Here is a 16,737-nt window from a genome sequence, read left to right on the forward strand (position 1 = left end):
TTTTTAATTTGATGAAGTCTAATTCATCAGTTTTTCCTTTTATGGACCGTGCTTTTCAGTGTCAAGTCTAGGAACTCTTTGCCAAACCCTAGATCCTGAAGATTTTTTCTTAGAGTTTTTTTCCTAAAGGTTTTATAGTTATAGGTCATACATTTAAGCCCATGACTCACTCTGAGTTAGTTTTCATAGAGGGTGTGAAACTCAGAACCACGTTCCCTTTCCTGCCTGCGGAAGGGCACTTGCTCTGACGCCTTTTGCTGCAAAGGCTGTCCTTTAACTGAATTGCTTTTGCACCTTTGTTGGATATCAGTTGGGCACATGTGTGTGGACTTATTTCAGGGTTCTCTATTGTATTCTATGATGTATGTGTCTGTCCCTCCACCGGTACCACACAGTCATTGTGTTCCTTTGTAACCGCTTTATCAAGATATAACCTACATACCATGCAATTCACTTGTGTGAAGTGTACAATTCGGGGGAATTTCATACGTTCACAGAGTTTCACATCCATCACCATAATAAATTTTAGAGTATTTTCATCACCTCAAAAAGAAGCCCCCATGCCCCTTAGCTCACATCTGTGTCCCCATTCTACCAGCCCTAAGAAGGTACTAATCTGCTTGTCTTGATAGATGGACCCATTCTGAATATTTCATTATTATTTTTAAGTTTATTTATTTATTTTGAGAGAAAGAACGTACGCACGCATGCACCTGAGTAGGGCAGGGGCAGAGAGAGAGGGAGAGAGAGAATCCCAAGCAGGCTCCACGCTGTCAGCACAGAGCCTGACGCGAGGCTTGATCTCACAAACCACAAGATCGTAACCTGAGTCAAAATGAAGAGTTGGCCACTTAGCCGACTGAGGCGCCTAGGCGCCCCTGAATATTTCATTATTCATGGAATCATATATGATCTTTATGACTGGCTTCCTTTACTTAGCATAATATTTCCACAGTTTACCCTATCATAGCATGTATCAACACTTTATCCTTTTTGTGGTCAAATAATATCTTGCTGTATGGCTATACCGAATTTTGTTTATTCATTCATTCATTAACGGACATTTGGGTTGTTTCTATCTTTTGGTTGTTATGAGTTATGTTGCTATGAACATTTGTGTACAAGTTTTTATGTGGACATAGGCTCTCATTTCTCTTGGGTATATGATTAGGAGTGGAATTGCCAGTACCATAGTGGTATTTTTATGTTTAACTTTGTGAGGAACTTCTAGGCTGTTTTCCAAATAGTCTGCTCCATTTTAAATATCCACCTGCTGTGTACGAGGGTCCTGTCCACACAGGCACAGATCATTGTTCAACCAAAGATCTGAAAAGAGCTCTCGGAAGCTCTTTGTCTGTATCAGTCCTTGTCTTTGGTCCTTTTCTCCACAAATTCTAAACTCAACTTCAAACTCTTATCTCCTTCTCCTCAACTCAGCAAGACCTCTGGGCTCAGTTTGAGTCTCTTTCCCTGCACTGCATTCTGGAAACTCCTCCAGGCAGTGAGCTGGGTAATGATAGGGCTCACCTCATGTGTTTTCCTTCTCCTTGGGTTGACAGAACTGGATTATCTGTTGTTCGGTGTCTGAAAACGGCTATTTTTCAGTTCATATTTTACCCTGCTGCTCTCAGATCAATATTTCTAAAATATAAATCTGTGTGATTATCCAGCTTTTCAAATCTGTTCATGCATGTCTGCTGCCTTCAAGATGAAGTTTAGACTCCTTAACTTAGCTTATAAAACCTGTAACAGCTAGGGCTTTTTTTAGTGGCCAGCAATAGAAACCAACACTTCTGGCCCCAGTGGAAAAAAAAAAAGAGAGAGAGAGAGAGAATTTATTGGAGGGATATGTGAAAACCCACTGATTTAAAGGAAAGGCTGAAGCAGAGGCTTAGGAAAGTCAAGAACCAAAGGAGCTCAAGGTTTCTAGGAAACCAAAATTCTTTATCAGGACCTGCTCTTTGGATCTCTCCACTCTGGAATCAAATAAGGGGCATAGAGACTATTTGTCCAATTGCCCTGAACTTGGGTAATGTGTGTCCCCCCTCCAGGAGGGCAATATTCCCTGACAGTCCTACCTAGATGGCCACAGCAGAGGAGAGGTTCTCCCATGGGCATGAGACTCCATTACAAGGAGAAAGGAGGATAGAAGCTGTATAGCAAAACTCCAAGCTGCTTCCTACAGAGCTTTCAGGATCTGGCCCCAGGCTGCCTCTTTTCTCACGGCCCTACACGTCTTGCATTCTGGGCTTTGGCACCACACTTGATCTCTTGCCACATTTCCAGTGTGCCAGGTCCCCCCCTGCCTCGGTGCATTTGCACTTGTTGTTTCTTCTTCTAGGAACCACTTGTGCCCCCAGAACCCCGCCCCCACCCCCACCCCACCACCCCAAAAAACCCACAACAAACTTGGAAATTTTCTACTGCTGCTGCTCAGATACCAGCCCCCTTCAGGAAGCCTGCCTTTACACTCCTAGTCTGGATTACATGCCCATCCTACTTCCTTCCATAGACCTGTGTTTGCTTCCCTTGTAATACTTAACATAGCAAACTGTGGTGACTTACTTTCATAGCCCCTCCTAGACTGTTGGCTTCTTGGGAATAGCCACAGTATCACTTGTTTTGATATTTTGCCCGGCACATAATAGCCACCTAATTTTCTATTGAATATTAAATAATCTCTCTTCCTCTGTAGGGAACTCTGCTGGATGTGGATGGACCTCAGCGAACTCTCAACCAGAACTTAGAGCTCAGATTTCAGTATAGTGAAGACAGTCATTGGCAATGGTTTGTTATTTACACCAAACAGGTGAGTTCTCAGGACAGAGCATGAGCCCCTGTGCTGAAATGCTCTCTTGCCTGCTGGGGTGAACAAAGCACATTATCCTAACCCATCCAGAGCAGAGTTCTAGAATACACTGTCCACTCCATTTTTGGCCTATAAGACTGCTTAATTTGTTTATTTTTTGTTTTATTCTACTAGTCACTGCAGCCTTCATGTCAATTTGGGAAATGCATTAAGTTACTAAATAACAGAAGACTCAACTAATCGTGGCTCAGACCAAGGGCTGGTGAACTTTTTCTCAAAGGGCCAGATGATAAATATTTTAGTTTTGGGATCCATATGGCCTCTGTTGCAACTACTCAACTCTGTTGTTGGAGTGCAAAAGTAGCCCCAGACAATATGTGAACAAATGGGTACAGCTGTTTTCCAACAAAAATGTGTTTGTAAAAACAAGTGAGGGGCTGGATTTATTGATCTCTGACTCAGACAATATAGGTTTTTATCATCTACACTTAATAAGAATACTAGAGGTAGATGATTGACATCCCTATCATAAAAGCTATCCCTTTTATCTAGAAGGCAAAAACTTTGCCTCAGAAGCCCCCACAGACTTTCCATTAGGTCTCATTGGTCAGAGCTGGGTCACATGACCACTCCTAGCTGCAAGGGAGTCTGGGAATCAAGTATTTACCAAAAAGAACAGAATTTGTGATCAGCTTAGAGTAAGCATGAGCTGGGCACTTTGTCATCAGACAAAATCAAGGTTCTGCTGGGAGGGGAGAGAGCTGTTGGGGAGCAAACTCTCCAGGTCTTCCATTAAAGTTGGAGCAAACATTTTAAGATTTCATTTTCTAAACAACAAATTCAATTGAAAAATTCTATGAACTAACTTAAGCTATTTCAAATTGGAATCAAAATTACAGATATTCTAAAACGAAACCAAAATATCAAAGCAATCTTTGTGGCAGCATTACATTCAACTTAAGTCACTGGTGATCTCACTAAGTTCCAGGGAGCATTCTGGTTTCAGGTAACCAAAGGTCCCTGAGAATCTCTACCTCCCGTATAGTTGCAAATCATGATATACCACACACCAAGGTCCTCTGAAAAACATGAAGTGCTAACCAAAGTCTAGATTAAAGAGATGGGCCCTCAGTTTCACCTTGAATATGAAACATCCTTAGGGAAATGGTAGGATGGTTTGCAGTCACTTGGAGAGATGCAAGGTAGATCTTGGCAGTGAAATCATTTCCCCTTGCCTAGAATGCTAACCGCAGTAGTTAAATTTTATTATCATCTTTTAATCTAGTCTGTACCAAATGAGTTGAAGCCACTATACAGAGTGTAATAAACATTCTTTTAAAGGATTCCTAGTAGGGTCTTATTTCCTTTGGAGTGTGGATTTATTGATATGTACCCAAGAGCTATGTATGCAAAAGGCAGAAATACAGCTCGTTTGCCTTACAAACACAAATGAGGGCTTGGACCCCAATATCTTCTAGATTCTTTAAACAAAAGCTCAGTGCCTTCATATTTAATAAATCCTACCTGATTTATAGCTAAGTCTTAACGTACATATCTGTGCACATTTTATAGGAATATGGAATCGGTTCACACCTTACGGGGCATTATTAAACACCTCTCCTACCTGTATCAACTCAGATTATATTGTTTAACTATTTCATACCCTGGTTTTGTGTAGGTTATATATGTACACAGATAAACAGGGTTAGTTCTTAACTGAATCAGGAAATCAAAATTTGTTTTTGTGTATAAATCCCACATCTGTTACTCTTTTCCTTATTGGTAGCAGTACCTTTCTTTTCTACTTCCTTTCTCTCCCCTTAAATAAAATAAATTCCTGTCATGCTCTACAGTCCTGCAAGACTTTGAGATGCTGTCTGTATGTAGCCATTCTCCCTCTAATTCTACTTTCTATGTCCTATCCTCCAAGGGTCTCTGCTTTGGCTACCATCCCGACTTGGGTTTTCTCTCTTCCCTTTCTTCTCCTCTCCATCATCCCCCCCACCCTCCCCAGTGCAGTGACCATCCTTGAGCACAAACTTATGCTAAGGTCCTATGACCACAAGCTTTGAGCTTTGTTGTCTCAAACTTTCGTAGGGCCAAAGGAGAAAGGTACAAGCCAAGAATTGAGAGCAGAACAAAAGAGAAAGAGGATTCGTGGGAAAGAAGCAAGTGGGGAAATCGTAGGGAACCTTAAATTGGCACATGGGGTGAAGATCTTGGAAAGAGGAAACCCTAGCGTTTGTATGACAAGATGTCTAATGTCTGTGTCTTGGCACTAACAACGACGAGCCAACAAAAAGCCACAAGTGATATTGGGGGCAACCATCAGTCTTAAAAGTGAGTGATTAAAGATACCAGAAAAATAGGAAAGTGATAAAAAAACAAAATTTTTTTTAGTTCATAAAAGCCATAAGGTGTTAATATACCCTTTCAAATATACAGGTTACTATTTATACCTAGTAATAGGTCTCTCAATAATCATGCATACGATTAAATATAAGATTGACCATCATCGGTTGATTTGATTACAATAATAAGCAGTTTTTATTATTTGTTGCTTGTAAGACATGAGCAGCTTACAAAGTAAAAAATAGGGGGGAGTTTTAAGAGGGAAAAAGATTAGTAAATGTAATGAGTTTTCTGTCTTTTTAAAAATTTACTGTAAGTATATCTATGTAATTGAGAAAATGTATGGCTACTAGCTAATTGCATCGTATGCAAATTTATGGAAATTAAAAAAGAAATTTAAATTCTTAAAAGTGTACTCTTGGAGAGCAGAGCTCAAAATCTGCCTTGTGGTGTGAGGAGAGAAGAAAGACGAGATCTCTTCAGCTGAGACACTTCTTTATTTCTGGATTTTCAGGCTTTTTTGCTGAGTAGCTGCTTGAAAAAGATGATCTCAGAAAAGACGGTAAAGCTAGCTGCAGAGAATCCAGAAATGGTAAGTGCTCTTATCCGTGTATATTTTTCAGTTAAGTTCCCACCATCAGCCTATACTAACTTACACTGATGAATGCTGGTCCTCAAGGGAGGAACGTGACCTCCCAGAAGTGAGCTCCTCTGGGAGCTCAGTCTTTAGAATTCAAGCCATTTTTCCAAGACAGGTGTCCTTACGTTGCTGAGAACTCTCCAACCCTCTACTCTGTATTCTTGTATTTCTGCTTTCCCCCAAATGAAAGATTCCAGATTTACCATAAAAACTACCTCATGAGGTCAGGATCCTGAGAGGTCTGCAACATAGCAGCAATGAACTTCAATAAGCTCTCCAGTTTTGTCTCTAGAAAGAACTCATAGCTTCTTGAAATTTCCACCGTGCCAAATTAAGATGCCATTAGCAGTTGGAAGAAGCCATAGAGTGAAAGAAGCTCTCAAGGCTATAAATTTTTCTCAGTGTAAGATTAAACTTTGCTTTTCTAGTCTGCATCTCTTCAATAAAGGCCTAGTAACTCCTTGCAAAGGTTGGTGTCAAGCTCTAAAAAGAGACACTGAGATATTAAACTTGTCTATTTGCCTTGTCGCCATCATGATATGAGCATATCCCAATAAGACAGTACAGTTTATGTTTTAAAAATGATTACAGGGGCTCCTGGGTGGCTCAGTCGGTTGAGCGTCTGACTTCGGCTCAGGTCATGATCTCACGGTCTGTGAGTTCGAGCCCGCATCATGCTCTGTGTCGACAGCTCGGAGCCTGGAGCCTGTTTCGGATTCTGTGTCTCCCTCTTTCTCTGACCCTCCCCTGTTCATGCTCTGTCTCTATCTGTCTCAAAAAAATAAATAAACGTTAAAAAAAAATTTTTTTTAAATGATTACAGGGGTGCGTGCGTGGCTCAGTCGGTTAAGGTTCCGGCTTTGGGTCAGGTCACGCACGCACTGTTTGTGAGTTTGAGCCCTGCATCAGGCTGTCTGCTGTCAGCGCAGAGCCTGCTTTGAATCCTCTGCCTCCCTCTCTCTGGTTCTCTCCTGCTCATGCTCACTTGCGCTCTCTCTCTCTCTCTCTCAAAAAAAAAAAAAATAATAATTAATTAAAAATATTTTTAAAAAATGATTACAAATACTAAAGCCTGGTTGACGTTTATAAACGTATTTTTTTTTTCAAAATGTTATACGATCTTTAAAAATGCAACAGAAAACATTTGGAAATGTTCCCTAATATTTTCATTTAAATTGAGTCCTCTCTAAGAAGATGGGTGACGTCTTCAGTTTAACATTGCTCTTTCCTAGATTTTGCAGCTTTTTTCTAAGAAAATAGTTGCACTTTACCCTTACTTCTCATTCTTCTAGAACTGAAAATATTTTCCCAGGGAAAATAAAATTCACTCCCCCCTTGGTATTTGAAGAATTCAAAATGTATTATAGCATAGCAAATCAAAGCAATAAAAGAATTGTGGATGCTCTTTTTAATTTTTTTTTTTTTACATTTACTTATTTTTGATAGAGACAGAGCACAAGTGGGGAAGGGGCAGAGAGAGAAGGAGACACAGAATCTGAAGCAGGCTCCAGTCTCTGAGCTGTCAGCACAGAGCCCAACGCCGCGGGGCTCGAACTCCCAAACCGCGAGATCATGACCTGAGCCGAAGTCGGATGCTTAATGGACTGAGCCACCCAGGTGCCCCTGGACGCTCTTTTTAAAAGAGTAATAAAATCTAACCTCTTAGGATGGACCCCCTTAGGCTCCACTTATTATATATATATATATATATATATATATATATATATATATATATATATAGAAGAAGAAAGAGAAAAGTAATTAACTGAAGTAGCCCCGTTAAAAGGGAGAAGTGCTCTCAAATGTGGCTGAATAAAATGCAAGCCACTTGATGCAGGAAATACTTGTACAATGAATAGCTAAAGAGTTTGCTAAATAATAAGAGAAGGTAGTGACCTATTTAAAGTTTTCAAGAAAAACAACCACACTAACTACATTCTTCAGATTTGCACACAAATTGAAATCTACACTTTCTCTGTGGCTGATGGTGAAATCAGCATGTCAGTCAGTACTTGCTTTATCCTAATACTTCACAAGTTTTATTTCCACAAACGCTTTCTCTTCCCTTTCTTTCTTATTCTGGTTCTCGAAAAGTTAAACCCTTCTTCTGGAAAACTGGGCTTTCAAGGGGATGTTTTTGGGATAGTCCACCCTTAAACTTGAAATCTCATCTACAAATGCCTGGGTAGAATGAGACCCCGGAAGGTGAAAAGAGCAGACAGATTAGCTCTCGGAACGTATGCTGGGTTCTGGGCTTCCTCACAAAGTATAGAACAAGTCATTTTGTGGAACTTAAAGTAGCCATATAAATTCATGACTGTGACATCCACTCATTTTCTAGGTAAACACGTAAAGTCTGAATTGACCCATATCACTTATAAAAGGCTTGTATGGACTAGGATAGAGAGGTCTCTATTTTGCAAGGCAGAATAGATTCCAAGATTTTGATCGTCATGAAGAATCAGGAGGGGGGAGAGAAATTAAGGAAGCTGTAACTTAATGAGCCCCACAAAAAAAGCAGATCGTCCCTAGAAGCAGATTAAACAGTACTACTTTATCCTAGTAAGAAGGAAGATGTTGAAAGAAGAAATTTGTGCTAACTTAACTAACTTAGTTAGCTCTAGGCGATGCTTTCAAAGGTAAGACCTGAACCATTTCCGAAGAGATTGTTAAAATTTGAAGTCAAACAGGGGCACCTGGGTAGCTCAGTCAGTTAAGCGTACGACTTTGGCTCAGGTCATGATCTCACGGTTTGTTGGTTCAGAGCCTGGAGCCTGCTTTGGATTCTGTGTCTCCCTCTCTCTCTCTCTCTGCCCCTCCCCCTCTCACATTCTGTCTCCCTCTCTCTCTCTCTCTCAAAAATAAACATTAAAAAAATTAAAAAATTTTTGAAGTCAAACAAATGTACTAAAAAAAAAATGTAAACACAACAACAAAATCATGTTACATTCTTAAAGGCAGTATTAACTACAAATCAGAAAGGGAAAAAATGTAACATTCTTTTTAGAGCTACACTCCTACACAAAAACCTTTAATAAATGAATTTTGTTAGTATTTGCTACTCGTAACTAGAACAGAATTTTAAGAATTATTTTATTGGAAAATAAAATGTATTTGTCAGGAGTAGGTTAGGCTACATATAACAAAGAACAAAACAAGACAGGGGCGCCTGGGTGGCGCAGTCGGTTAAGCGTCCGACTTCAGCCAGGTCACGATCTCGCGGTCTGTGAGTTCGAGCCCCGCGTCAGGCTCTGGGCTGATGGCTCAGAGCCTGGAGCCTGTTTCCGATTCTGTGTCTCCCTCTCTCTCTGCCCCTCCCCCGTTCATGCTCTGTCTCTCTCTGTCCCAAAAATAAATAAACGTTGGAAAAAAAAAAAAAAAACAAGACAGAAGAAGGGTCCCACGCAAAATAAAAGTTTGTGTCTCTCTCAACTAAAAGAAGTCCAGAGGTAGGCGGTCTCCGGCTGGGATAGCTGCTCCATAATGTCACCAGAGACCTTTCTGCTCTTCCATTTTTAGTGTGTGGCTTTTACTTCATGTTGAAAATGGCTGCTGGAGCTCCAGTCATTACATCCACATTCTAGGTGACAAGTATAAATGGAAAGTATGAATGGTTCATATCTTTTCTTTAAGGAGGAGTCTCTGAAGTCCCACCGAGTTTCTGCTTGGCTCATTGGCTAAGAGTTAGTCACACCACAGGCCAACACCTAGCTGCAGGGAATCTGGTAAATGTAGTCTTTTGACAGAGTATGCTGTCTCTCCAAATAAGTTTGGGTGGTATCACTAAGAAGGAAAGGCAGAATGGATAATACAGTAGGCTACAGCAATCTCTGCCATTGAAAGAAATCTAAAAGACATTAAGAAAAGAAGGCAGATGTATTTTATGCAATCCATGTGTTCCTAATGAATTTCTGAAAATGTATCATTATTATTATCTTGTATATTGAACCATAATCTGAATATATGAGAGGTATCAGGCATAAGATGGTGAATAATTTTCTGAGTTGAAAAACAATTTATATTTTTAATAATCCATACCTAATTTGTCTTATTAGCTTGTATATTTTCTTCCTTAGATTTACTAAAAAGTGGGTCTGAATCTCTAAGTTGGTTTTCTGGAAAATGGCAAAGCACCAAACGGCTTTATGATTCTGGCTTGCCTCATACCTCACACCCCCAGCGCCAACTACCATCACCATATGTATTTTTCTCTCCACTTCTCTTTCATTTGGAGCAAGATCAGACTATGTAAAAGGTCACTGGGCTCAGAGATCATGATGTAAAGTGTGTTTCTGTTACGTGGCAAAGAGGGGAAACACCAAGGGCAGGGTTATCTGAGGTCCCAAGAATGTCAGCCTTTGAATAGTTGGTGTTGTCTAGAAAACAGAAGAAGTACAGACATACTACGGCTCTCTTGAGAATGGCCTGAGCATGGCAGGTGGACAAAATTTTGGAGAGCCAGGGGGAAATTACCGTGTGGGAATAAGTAGTTAGATTATCAACAGAAACTACCTGGGCATGTAGGAATACCACATTATGACAAAAGGATTTGCTCTCTTTTCCCCTCCCCCAACTTTATTCCCCCTCGTAGATAAAATGTTTAAAGCCTTTCTTGAAGTAAGTAGGAAATAGATTGTATCAGAAATTGCTCGATAGTTTGTAGTGGGTTCTATTTTATTTATTTCGACATAAGGCAGGGGGGAAGGTGAAAGAGAACAGGGGAGAGAAACATTCTGAGCTGTTTTCGCCCATATTCTGTGTATTTCATTGCACGAGACTACTTCCAAGCTATAATGTAATATTGTAACCAATAACAATACCATAGCAAAACATGTAAGACAACAGGGCATTAATTTCTCATTTACCTTAATAACTGATTTCTTAAAGTTATTAAGGTAGGCTTCAAATATATGAACTTGTCTATTAAGAATACCAACCTAGAGGAAGTCCTCCGCATCCCACAAGGCAATCTATTTTATAACGGTACTAAGTTAACTGTAGTTAAAAGACAGTGACCCTCGGGGCGCCTGGGTGGCGCGGGGGCAGTCGGTTAAGCGTCCGACTTCAGCCAGGTCACGATCTCGCGGTCCGTGAGTTCCAGCCCCGCGTCAGGCTCTGGGCTGACGGCTCAGAGCCTGGAGCCTGTTTCCGATTCTGTGTCTCCCTCTCTCTCTGCCCCTCCCCCGTTCATGCTCTGTCTCTCGCTGTCCCAAAAATAAATAAACGTTGAAAAAAAAATTAAAAAAAAAAAAAAGACAGTGACCCTCTTTTGCAGGGTCACGTTCTTTATCTCACCTACTTTGAAATGTTCCACCCTGTACTCTCATGAATAGTAATCAATAATAAGCAATTAATTCACACCTCAATCGTTCACTTACAAATGCCTATATTTATGATTATGCTTATATTCATAACATAGGTTGGGAACTGAGGATCCAGAGTCAAGGAGTTTGTGGGAGGAGAAAGGCAATTAGTAAGGAGGCCTTATGGCTAGAGAGTGATACATTGAGACGGGCACATAATGCTAGTTGCTTAGAATCGTGTTCTTTTCCTCTAAGAAGAGTCAAAGAACTCTTTCTCCCCCACCCTGCTCTGTGCCCTGGAGACTGATCTCTGTGTGCTACAACCTTGCTCCCTGGCCTCCCACTGGGCTCACCCGCTGGGAAAACCCAGCGAGACTGGAGTGTGGAAGAAAAGTGAGATGGGCGGAGGGGGGGTGGGTATTTCTCCAGTTCTGTCCCTGCTGGGTCTCTGTGGCTGGCACAGCCTTCTGCTGAGGGCCACACTCCTGCAGGTGGCCTCTCCTCTCTGCAGTGATAGCTGCTCTCTGTCCAGTAGCAGCTGCTACCCTTGCCCCTTCAGGCCTAGACGTGGTAAAAATGACCCTCCAGCCCCTCACTGCTAGCCCCTGGGGGCTCCCACATCCCTTCATTGATTCACTTTAATCCTGCCCACACCTCCATTAAATAGTTCCTTTTTAAAACGCCCCTCAGGAGTGCACCATCTGTTTTCCGCCGGGACCCTGACTGTTATATTAAGTTTACCTTATGTACACGAGGTATATTCAAGTGTCTTGAACTTCAGTTTGATCTTCACTTGATTAATGGTGCCTTTTGATTAATCAAAGCCCCATTTGGCTTTGATTCAGCGTATGGATTGGAGCTCTGTGGATTATTTCAGGATTTAGGAGTTCATTTCGTGTGAAGTCCTTTTAGAAGCTGTGTTAAATCACAAAATCTATAGGCAGCCACCAGTGTTAAACATTAAGCTGTGCTTCATGTTTGGGGGGCTCAATTTCTGCAACATTTGTACATTTGCAAATAAAGAGGGAATGTGCCGATGGGAAGCAGGTGTGCCTGCTGACTGGCGGCCTTCGAGACCATTAAGAGGATTATTGTGGAAGGGGAAATGTGCTAGTTAAATAGATTATTTGTGTGCTTGCTTCTTGCTTCTCCAGGCTGTGCTGACTGACATTTTACTAATCTATTTAGCAGATTGAAGTTCCAGAACAAGGCAAAAGTAAAAAATGCCACATTCAACAAAGCCAGGTCTGTGAGTAAAATTATGTAACTGATACATTATAATTTTTGATAAATCTGCCCTTTTCCCCCTTTCAGTAACCAAAGTCATTCTACTTTCAAGAAGCAGCCAGAATTTTCTTTCTCAGAAGCTCCTCCATGTAGGATTGGGCCAATTGGAGGACCATCACAGAAGTATGGTATTTTTACTGTGGTGCCCGGTAGAGCCAGGAGAAATGCTTTCCTGGATTTTTACATAGAAAATTTCCAAGAAGAACACAAAATTCTCTAGCAATTTTCTTCTATACTCAATACATTTTTTTTTTTTTTTAAATCCTCTTTCTGGCTTACATTTTAGTTTCGTGAGTTCTCTGCAGTGGACTCTTCATACAACAACCTTTAGGTTTATTAAATATTGTTTGGAGCATTTAGGTCTGTTGGGCAGTTAACAATAACAGTAAATATCATAAAGAAAGCATTAGTAGGCACTTATAGCCAGGCACTGTTCTAAGCACTTTTATGTGGATTAACAACATTCATTCTCACCAAAGTCTTATAAATAAATCACTGGAGGTGATGTTCAAGTAGCATTTGAATGAACTCATTTGACTGGGAAGGTCCACTCTTTGTACATGCTCTGCTGTGTATATAAAGGTACTAAGTATATAAGTACAGTACTTATAAATATATAAGGCCCTTTCGTGAGTGAATAAGCTCAGGAAAAACATTGAAAAACAGACTAAATGTGGGGCGCCTGGGTGGCTCAGTCGGTTGAGCGTCCAAATTCGGCTCAGGTCATGATTTCACAGCTCCTGAGTTCGAGCCCCGCGTCGGGCTCTGTGCTGACAGCTCAGAGCCTGGAGCCTGTTTCCGATTCTGTCCGTCCCTCTCTCTCTGACCCTCCCCCGTTCATGCTCTGTCTCTGTCTCAAAAATAAATAAACGTTAAAGAAAACCTTTTTTTAAAACCAGACTACATGCAAATCTTACTCTCTTTCATAATAACAGCATTTCTGCCTGCTTAGGTCAGAAACAAGAGATAAGAACTCCACCATGCACTGGTGATGTGTCCTCAGGCAAATCAAAAAACTAAATGTTTAAGGGGCTCCTGAGGTGCTTATTAAAATGCAAATTCCTGGGCGCCACTCCAAAAGATTGATTTAGTAGATCGGCATGGGTAGTAAGCACACCAAGGGGGAACACTGCACCAAGCTTCAGTTTCTTTACCCGTAAAGTGTAGGCGGTAGGTGTTCACTCCATCGCTCAAATTCATCAGCAGCAGAGTGATAGCGCAGAGTTGTGGTTCTCGGTGAGCTGCACATTGGAGTTACCTGGGGAGCTCTAAAAACAAATGATGGCTGGGCCCCACCCTCAAAGACTCTGGTTTAGTAGGTCTACGGGCCTGGCAACACAATTTTTAAAAGCTCCTCATCTGGTCTAATGTACAGCCAGGACTGAAGCTATTATCCTAGAGCAGCGGTTCTCAAAGTGTGGTCTCTAGAGCAACAGCATCAGCATACCTTGGAAACTTAGACCTTTAAATTCTCAGGTCCCAAACCTACCTACTTCATCAGAAACCCTAGGGATGGGGGCCAGGAATCTGTGGTTTTAGCCCGCCCTCCAGATGCATCTGATGCATGTTCAGTTTTGAGAGCCACTCTTCCAAAACAACAGGCAGCACAATACACAGCACAACTATGATCGACATTGAAACTAATTCACGTGTCCTCTCTAATGAGCAGCAATGGTAAACGAGGCCAACCTCCCTCATGCTCCGAGCAGGGCCAGCATATCAGAAGGTGTCCAAGTATATTGAATCCCAACTTATTTAGCATACATGCATTCCATGTATGACTTATTCAGTCCCCATAACAACCCAGCTATTATTATTATCCTTGGTTTATAGCCAAGAGAACGGAACACAGAAAGGTTGAGGAGCTTGCTCAAGGTAACACAGGCAGTGAATGACAGAACCAGTAACAGAACTGAAGCACTCTTTGTTGTTTAACCCATCAGGTTTGTTTGTTCCTTTAGCCACTTTGCCATGGGTTCTATCAAGACAAATCCCTCATAGAAAAAAAATTAGCTTAGCTGCCCATTGAGGCACACGTATTTTACCAGGGACAAAACCATAGGCTTTGAGATTTCATAACTACTGAAAGCCAACTATTCACTCACTGCAGGTTTATAGCAACCATAACCTCTTAAAAAGTTTTAGAGTAACTATAAACCTTGTTAAAAATTTGTGTTTGTGTGGCGTATGCCCTAAAGATTTGGAGTGAAGTTAAAAATTGAAAGTTGCTTAGCTTTAAGAGAGGGGGGAGAAGGACAAGAGGCAGAGTTGAAATGTTACCTGGAGACATTCTGGTGCCTGGCAAAGCCTTCTGGACACGTCTACCTTGGCATACCAGCAGGAGGCACTCTCAGCCCGAAAACATATACACCTACCCCAAAGTAAAGCTTCTGCTGGAAAAAACCACTTGGAATAACCATTGTTTAAATAAGTGTAACCTTTCCTGTTGCCTTTTTAACAGTATTTTAACATTCTTGACTTTTTTATTGTTGTCATTATTGTTGTTATGGAAATTATTTCCTTTCTCATACATTCCTGACCTCTTTTTATTTCCTAACAGAAAGACTCTTCTCGTTTTCCACCAAGGAAAAGCAAGATTGAGATAGCCAAAGCTGACTGTGTTTTTGGGACCATAAAGGAAGAAGATCTTTGATGAGAAACTCTCACTTTTAAAAATGTCCTTTAGGGGCTGTCTCGACAGTGAAAGAGCTCAGGAATTGAAAGTGGGCTTCCTAGCATGAGTGGAAGAAGTTAAACTCCTTCCCATTTTCTTCTGACGTTAAGATGGCAGTGTTGACCAAGAGTACTTCAGAACTCTGTTAATCTCGGGGCGCCTGGGTGGCGCAGTTGGTTAAGTGTCCGACTTCAGCCAGGTCGCGATCTCGCGGTCCGTGAGTTCGAGCCCCGTGTCAGGCTCTGGGCTGATGGCTCAGAGCCTGGAGCCTGTTTCCGATTCTGTGTCTCCCTCTCTCTCTGCCCCTCCCCCGTTCATGCTCTGTCTCTCTCTGTCCCAAAAATAAATAAACGTTGAAAAAAAAAAATTTTTAAAAAAAAGAACTCTGTTAATCTCAAGATTAAAGAGAACTACGAACCACAGTTATATAGTTTGATTTAAGGACTCATAAACGACAAACAACAAATCCAAAGCAATTAGTATGTCGTTTGCTCTTTTCTCCCCGCCCCAGAAGAGATGTGTGCCTGGCTTGACGAAGTCTTCAATCTGTTCTGATATTACATGAATGAAAGGCTCGGCATAAAACACTCTAAATGTATTGGGGGTTAGGTTCTGAAGGCATGACTCAACACCTAAGGAAAACGTGGCTCTAAGAAATGGAATCATTGAAAAAGAAATCTGGATGGACTTCACTGATCTGTCCACAGCACCAGGGCAAGGAAGTGATGAAATACTTACTTGTTTCCTTACATAAGTCTGAGTCCACCAATAGCGATGTACTCAAAGGGATAGGCTGCCCAGTTCTCTGTTTCTCCACTGATGTAACTGTATTCTGTCTTTAGAATATGGAATTCAGTTCAGTAAGCATCACACTACTTTGAATCTTTTTTATTTTGGAAAGCAATGGGGCCCTGCACTCACTATCGGATACTGTGTATGTCTCTTAGCTTTAAGACTATGGATACTTTTTAGTTTTTTCCTTATCTGGTTTCAGTTTATCATGATAATAAATGTGATTACATATGGAATTAAGACTGCAATTAGGGAGAGAGACAGAAGAATTTATGTAATGTAATTAGATAAAGTGCAATATTCTAATGTTCTTTTCTAACTGGATTGTGTAACTAATTATGTAATAAATATGAAATATATTCTAGTGAATATAAAATTTACTGATGAAAATTCCGAGACTGATCTTTTTGAAGTGTAGAGTCGATTAAAGCCCTGTACTGTTTATACAGCAATGCCTCCAGCCATCGCTTCTCGTACCATAAAGTTTTATATTTTAGGCGATAGTAGGATGTTTTTGCAGGGGGGAACCGTTAGCATCCCAAGTCACCCACGCTGACTGTATTAATTAATTAGAATACATTGTCAGATTAAAATAGAAGCTTATCTACTGTTTTGCCAATTTCAGAATAGTCCATCTGTTTCTTTTTAGTAGCAGATACCTACACTGTGTCAGGGCCTATTGGAGACACCGAGAATGCAAAGAGAACTTGTACTTGGGGTGAGAAGATGCAGACACTAGATTGAACCATACCCAATTGGTGTTCTGCAGGTCAAACATCATTGAATGTTGTCAGTTTCACGTTTCCACTTGATACTTAAGAGTGAGTAATCCCAGACAGCATGTGGTAGGTGTCCAATGTGTAGTGTGGACCTGTGCGTC

General features: G+C 41.0%; 1 protein-coding gene across 2 annotated transcripts in view; it reads left to right on the forward strand.

Annotated features, from left to right (window-relative positions):
* Positions 1-15,212, forward strand: part of SNX31 (sorting nexin 31) — a 71,942-nt gene extending 56,730 nt beyond the window's left edge. For both annotated transcript variants that reach the window (XM_030303789.1, XM_030303790.1), the window contains 4 exons: positions 2,696-2,809; positions 5,676-5,753; positions 12,293-12,349; positions 14,952-15,212. In XM_030303789.1, the coding sequence (XP_030159649.1) occupies positions 2,696-2,809; positions 5,676-5,753; positions 12,293-12,349; positions 14,952-15,044 (342 nt within the window). In that variant the 3' untranslated portion in view covers positions 15,045-15,212. The remainder of the gene's footprint in view (positions 1-2,695; positions 2,810-5,675; positions 5,754-12,292; positions 12,350-14,951) is intronic.
* The last annotated feature ends 1,525 nt before the right edge of the window (positions 15,213-16,737 follow it).

Source organism: Lynx canadensis, chromosome F2 (genome assembly GCF_007474595.2).
Source record: "Lynx canadensis isolate LIC74 chromosome F2, mLynCan4.pri.v2, whole genome shotgun sequence".
Taxonomy (NCBI): domain Eukaryota; kingdom Metazoa; phylum Chordata; class Mammalia; order Carnivora; family Felidae; genus Lynx; species Lynx canadensis.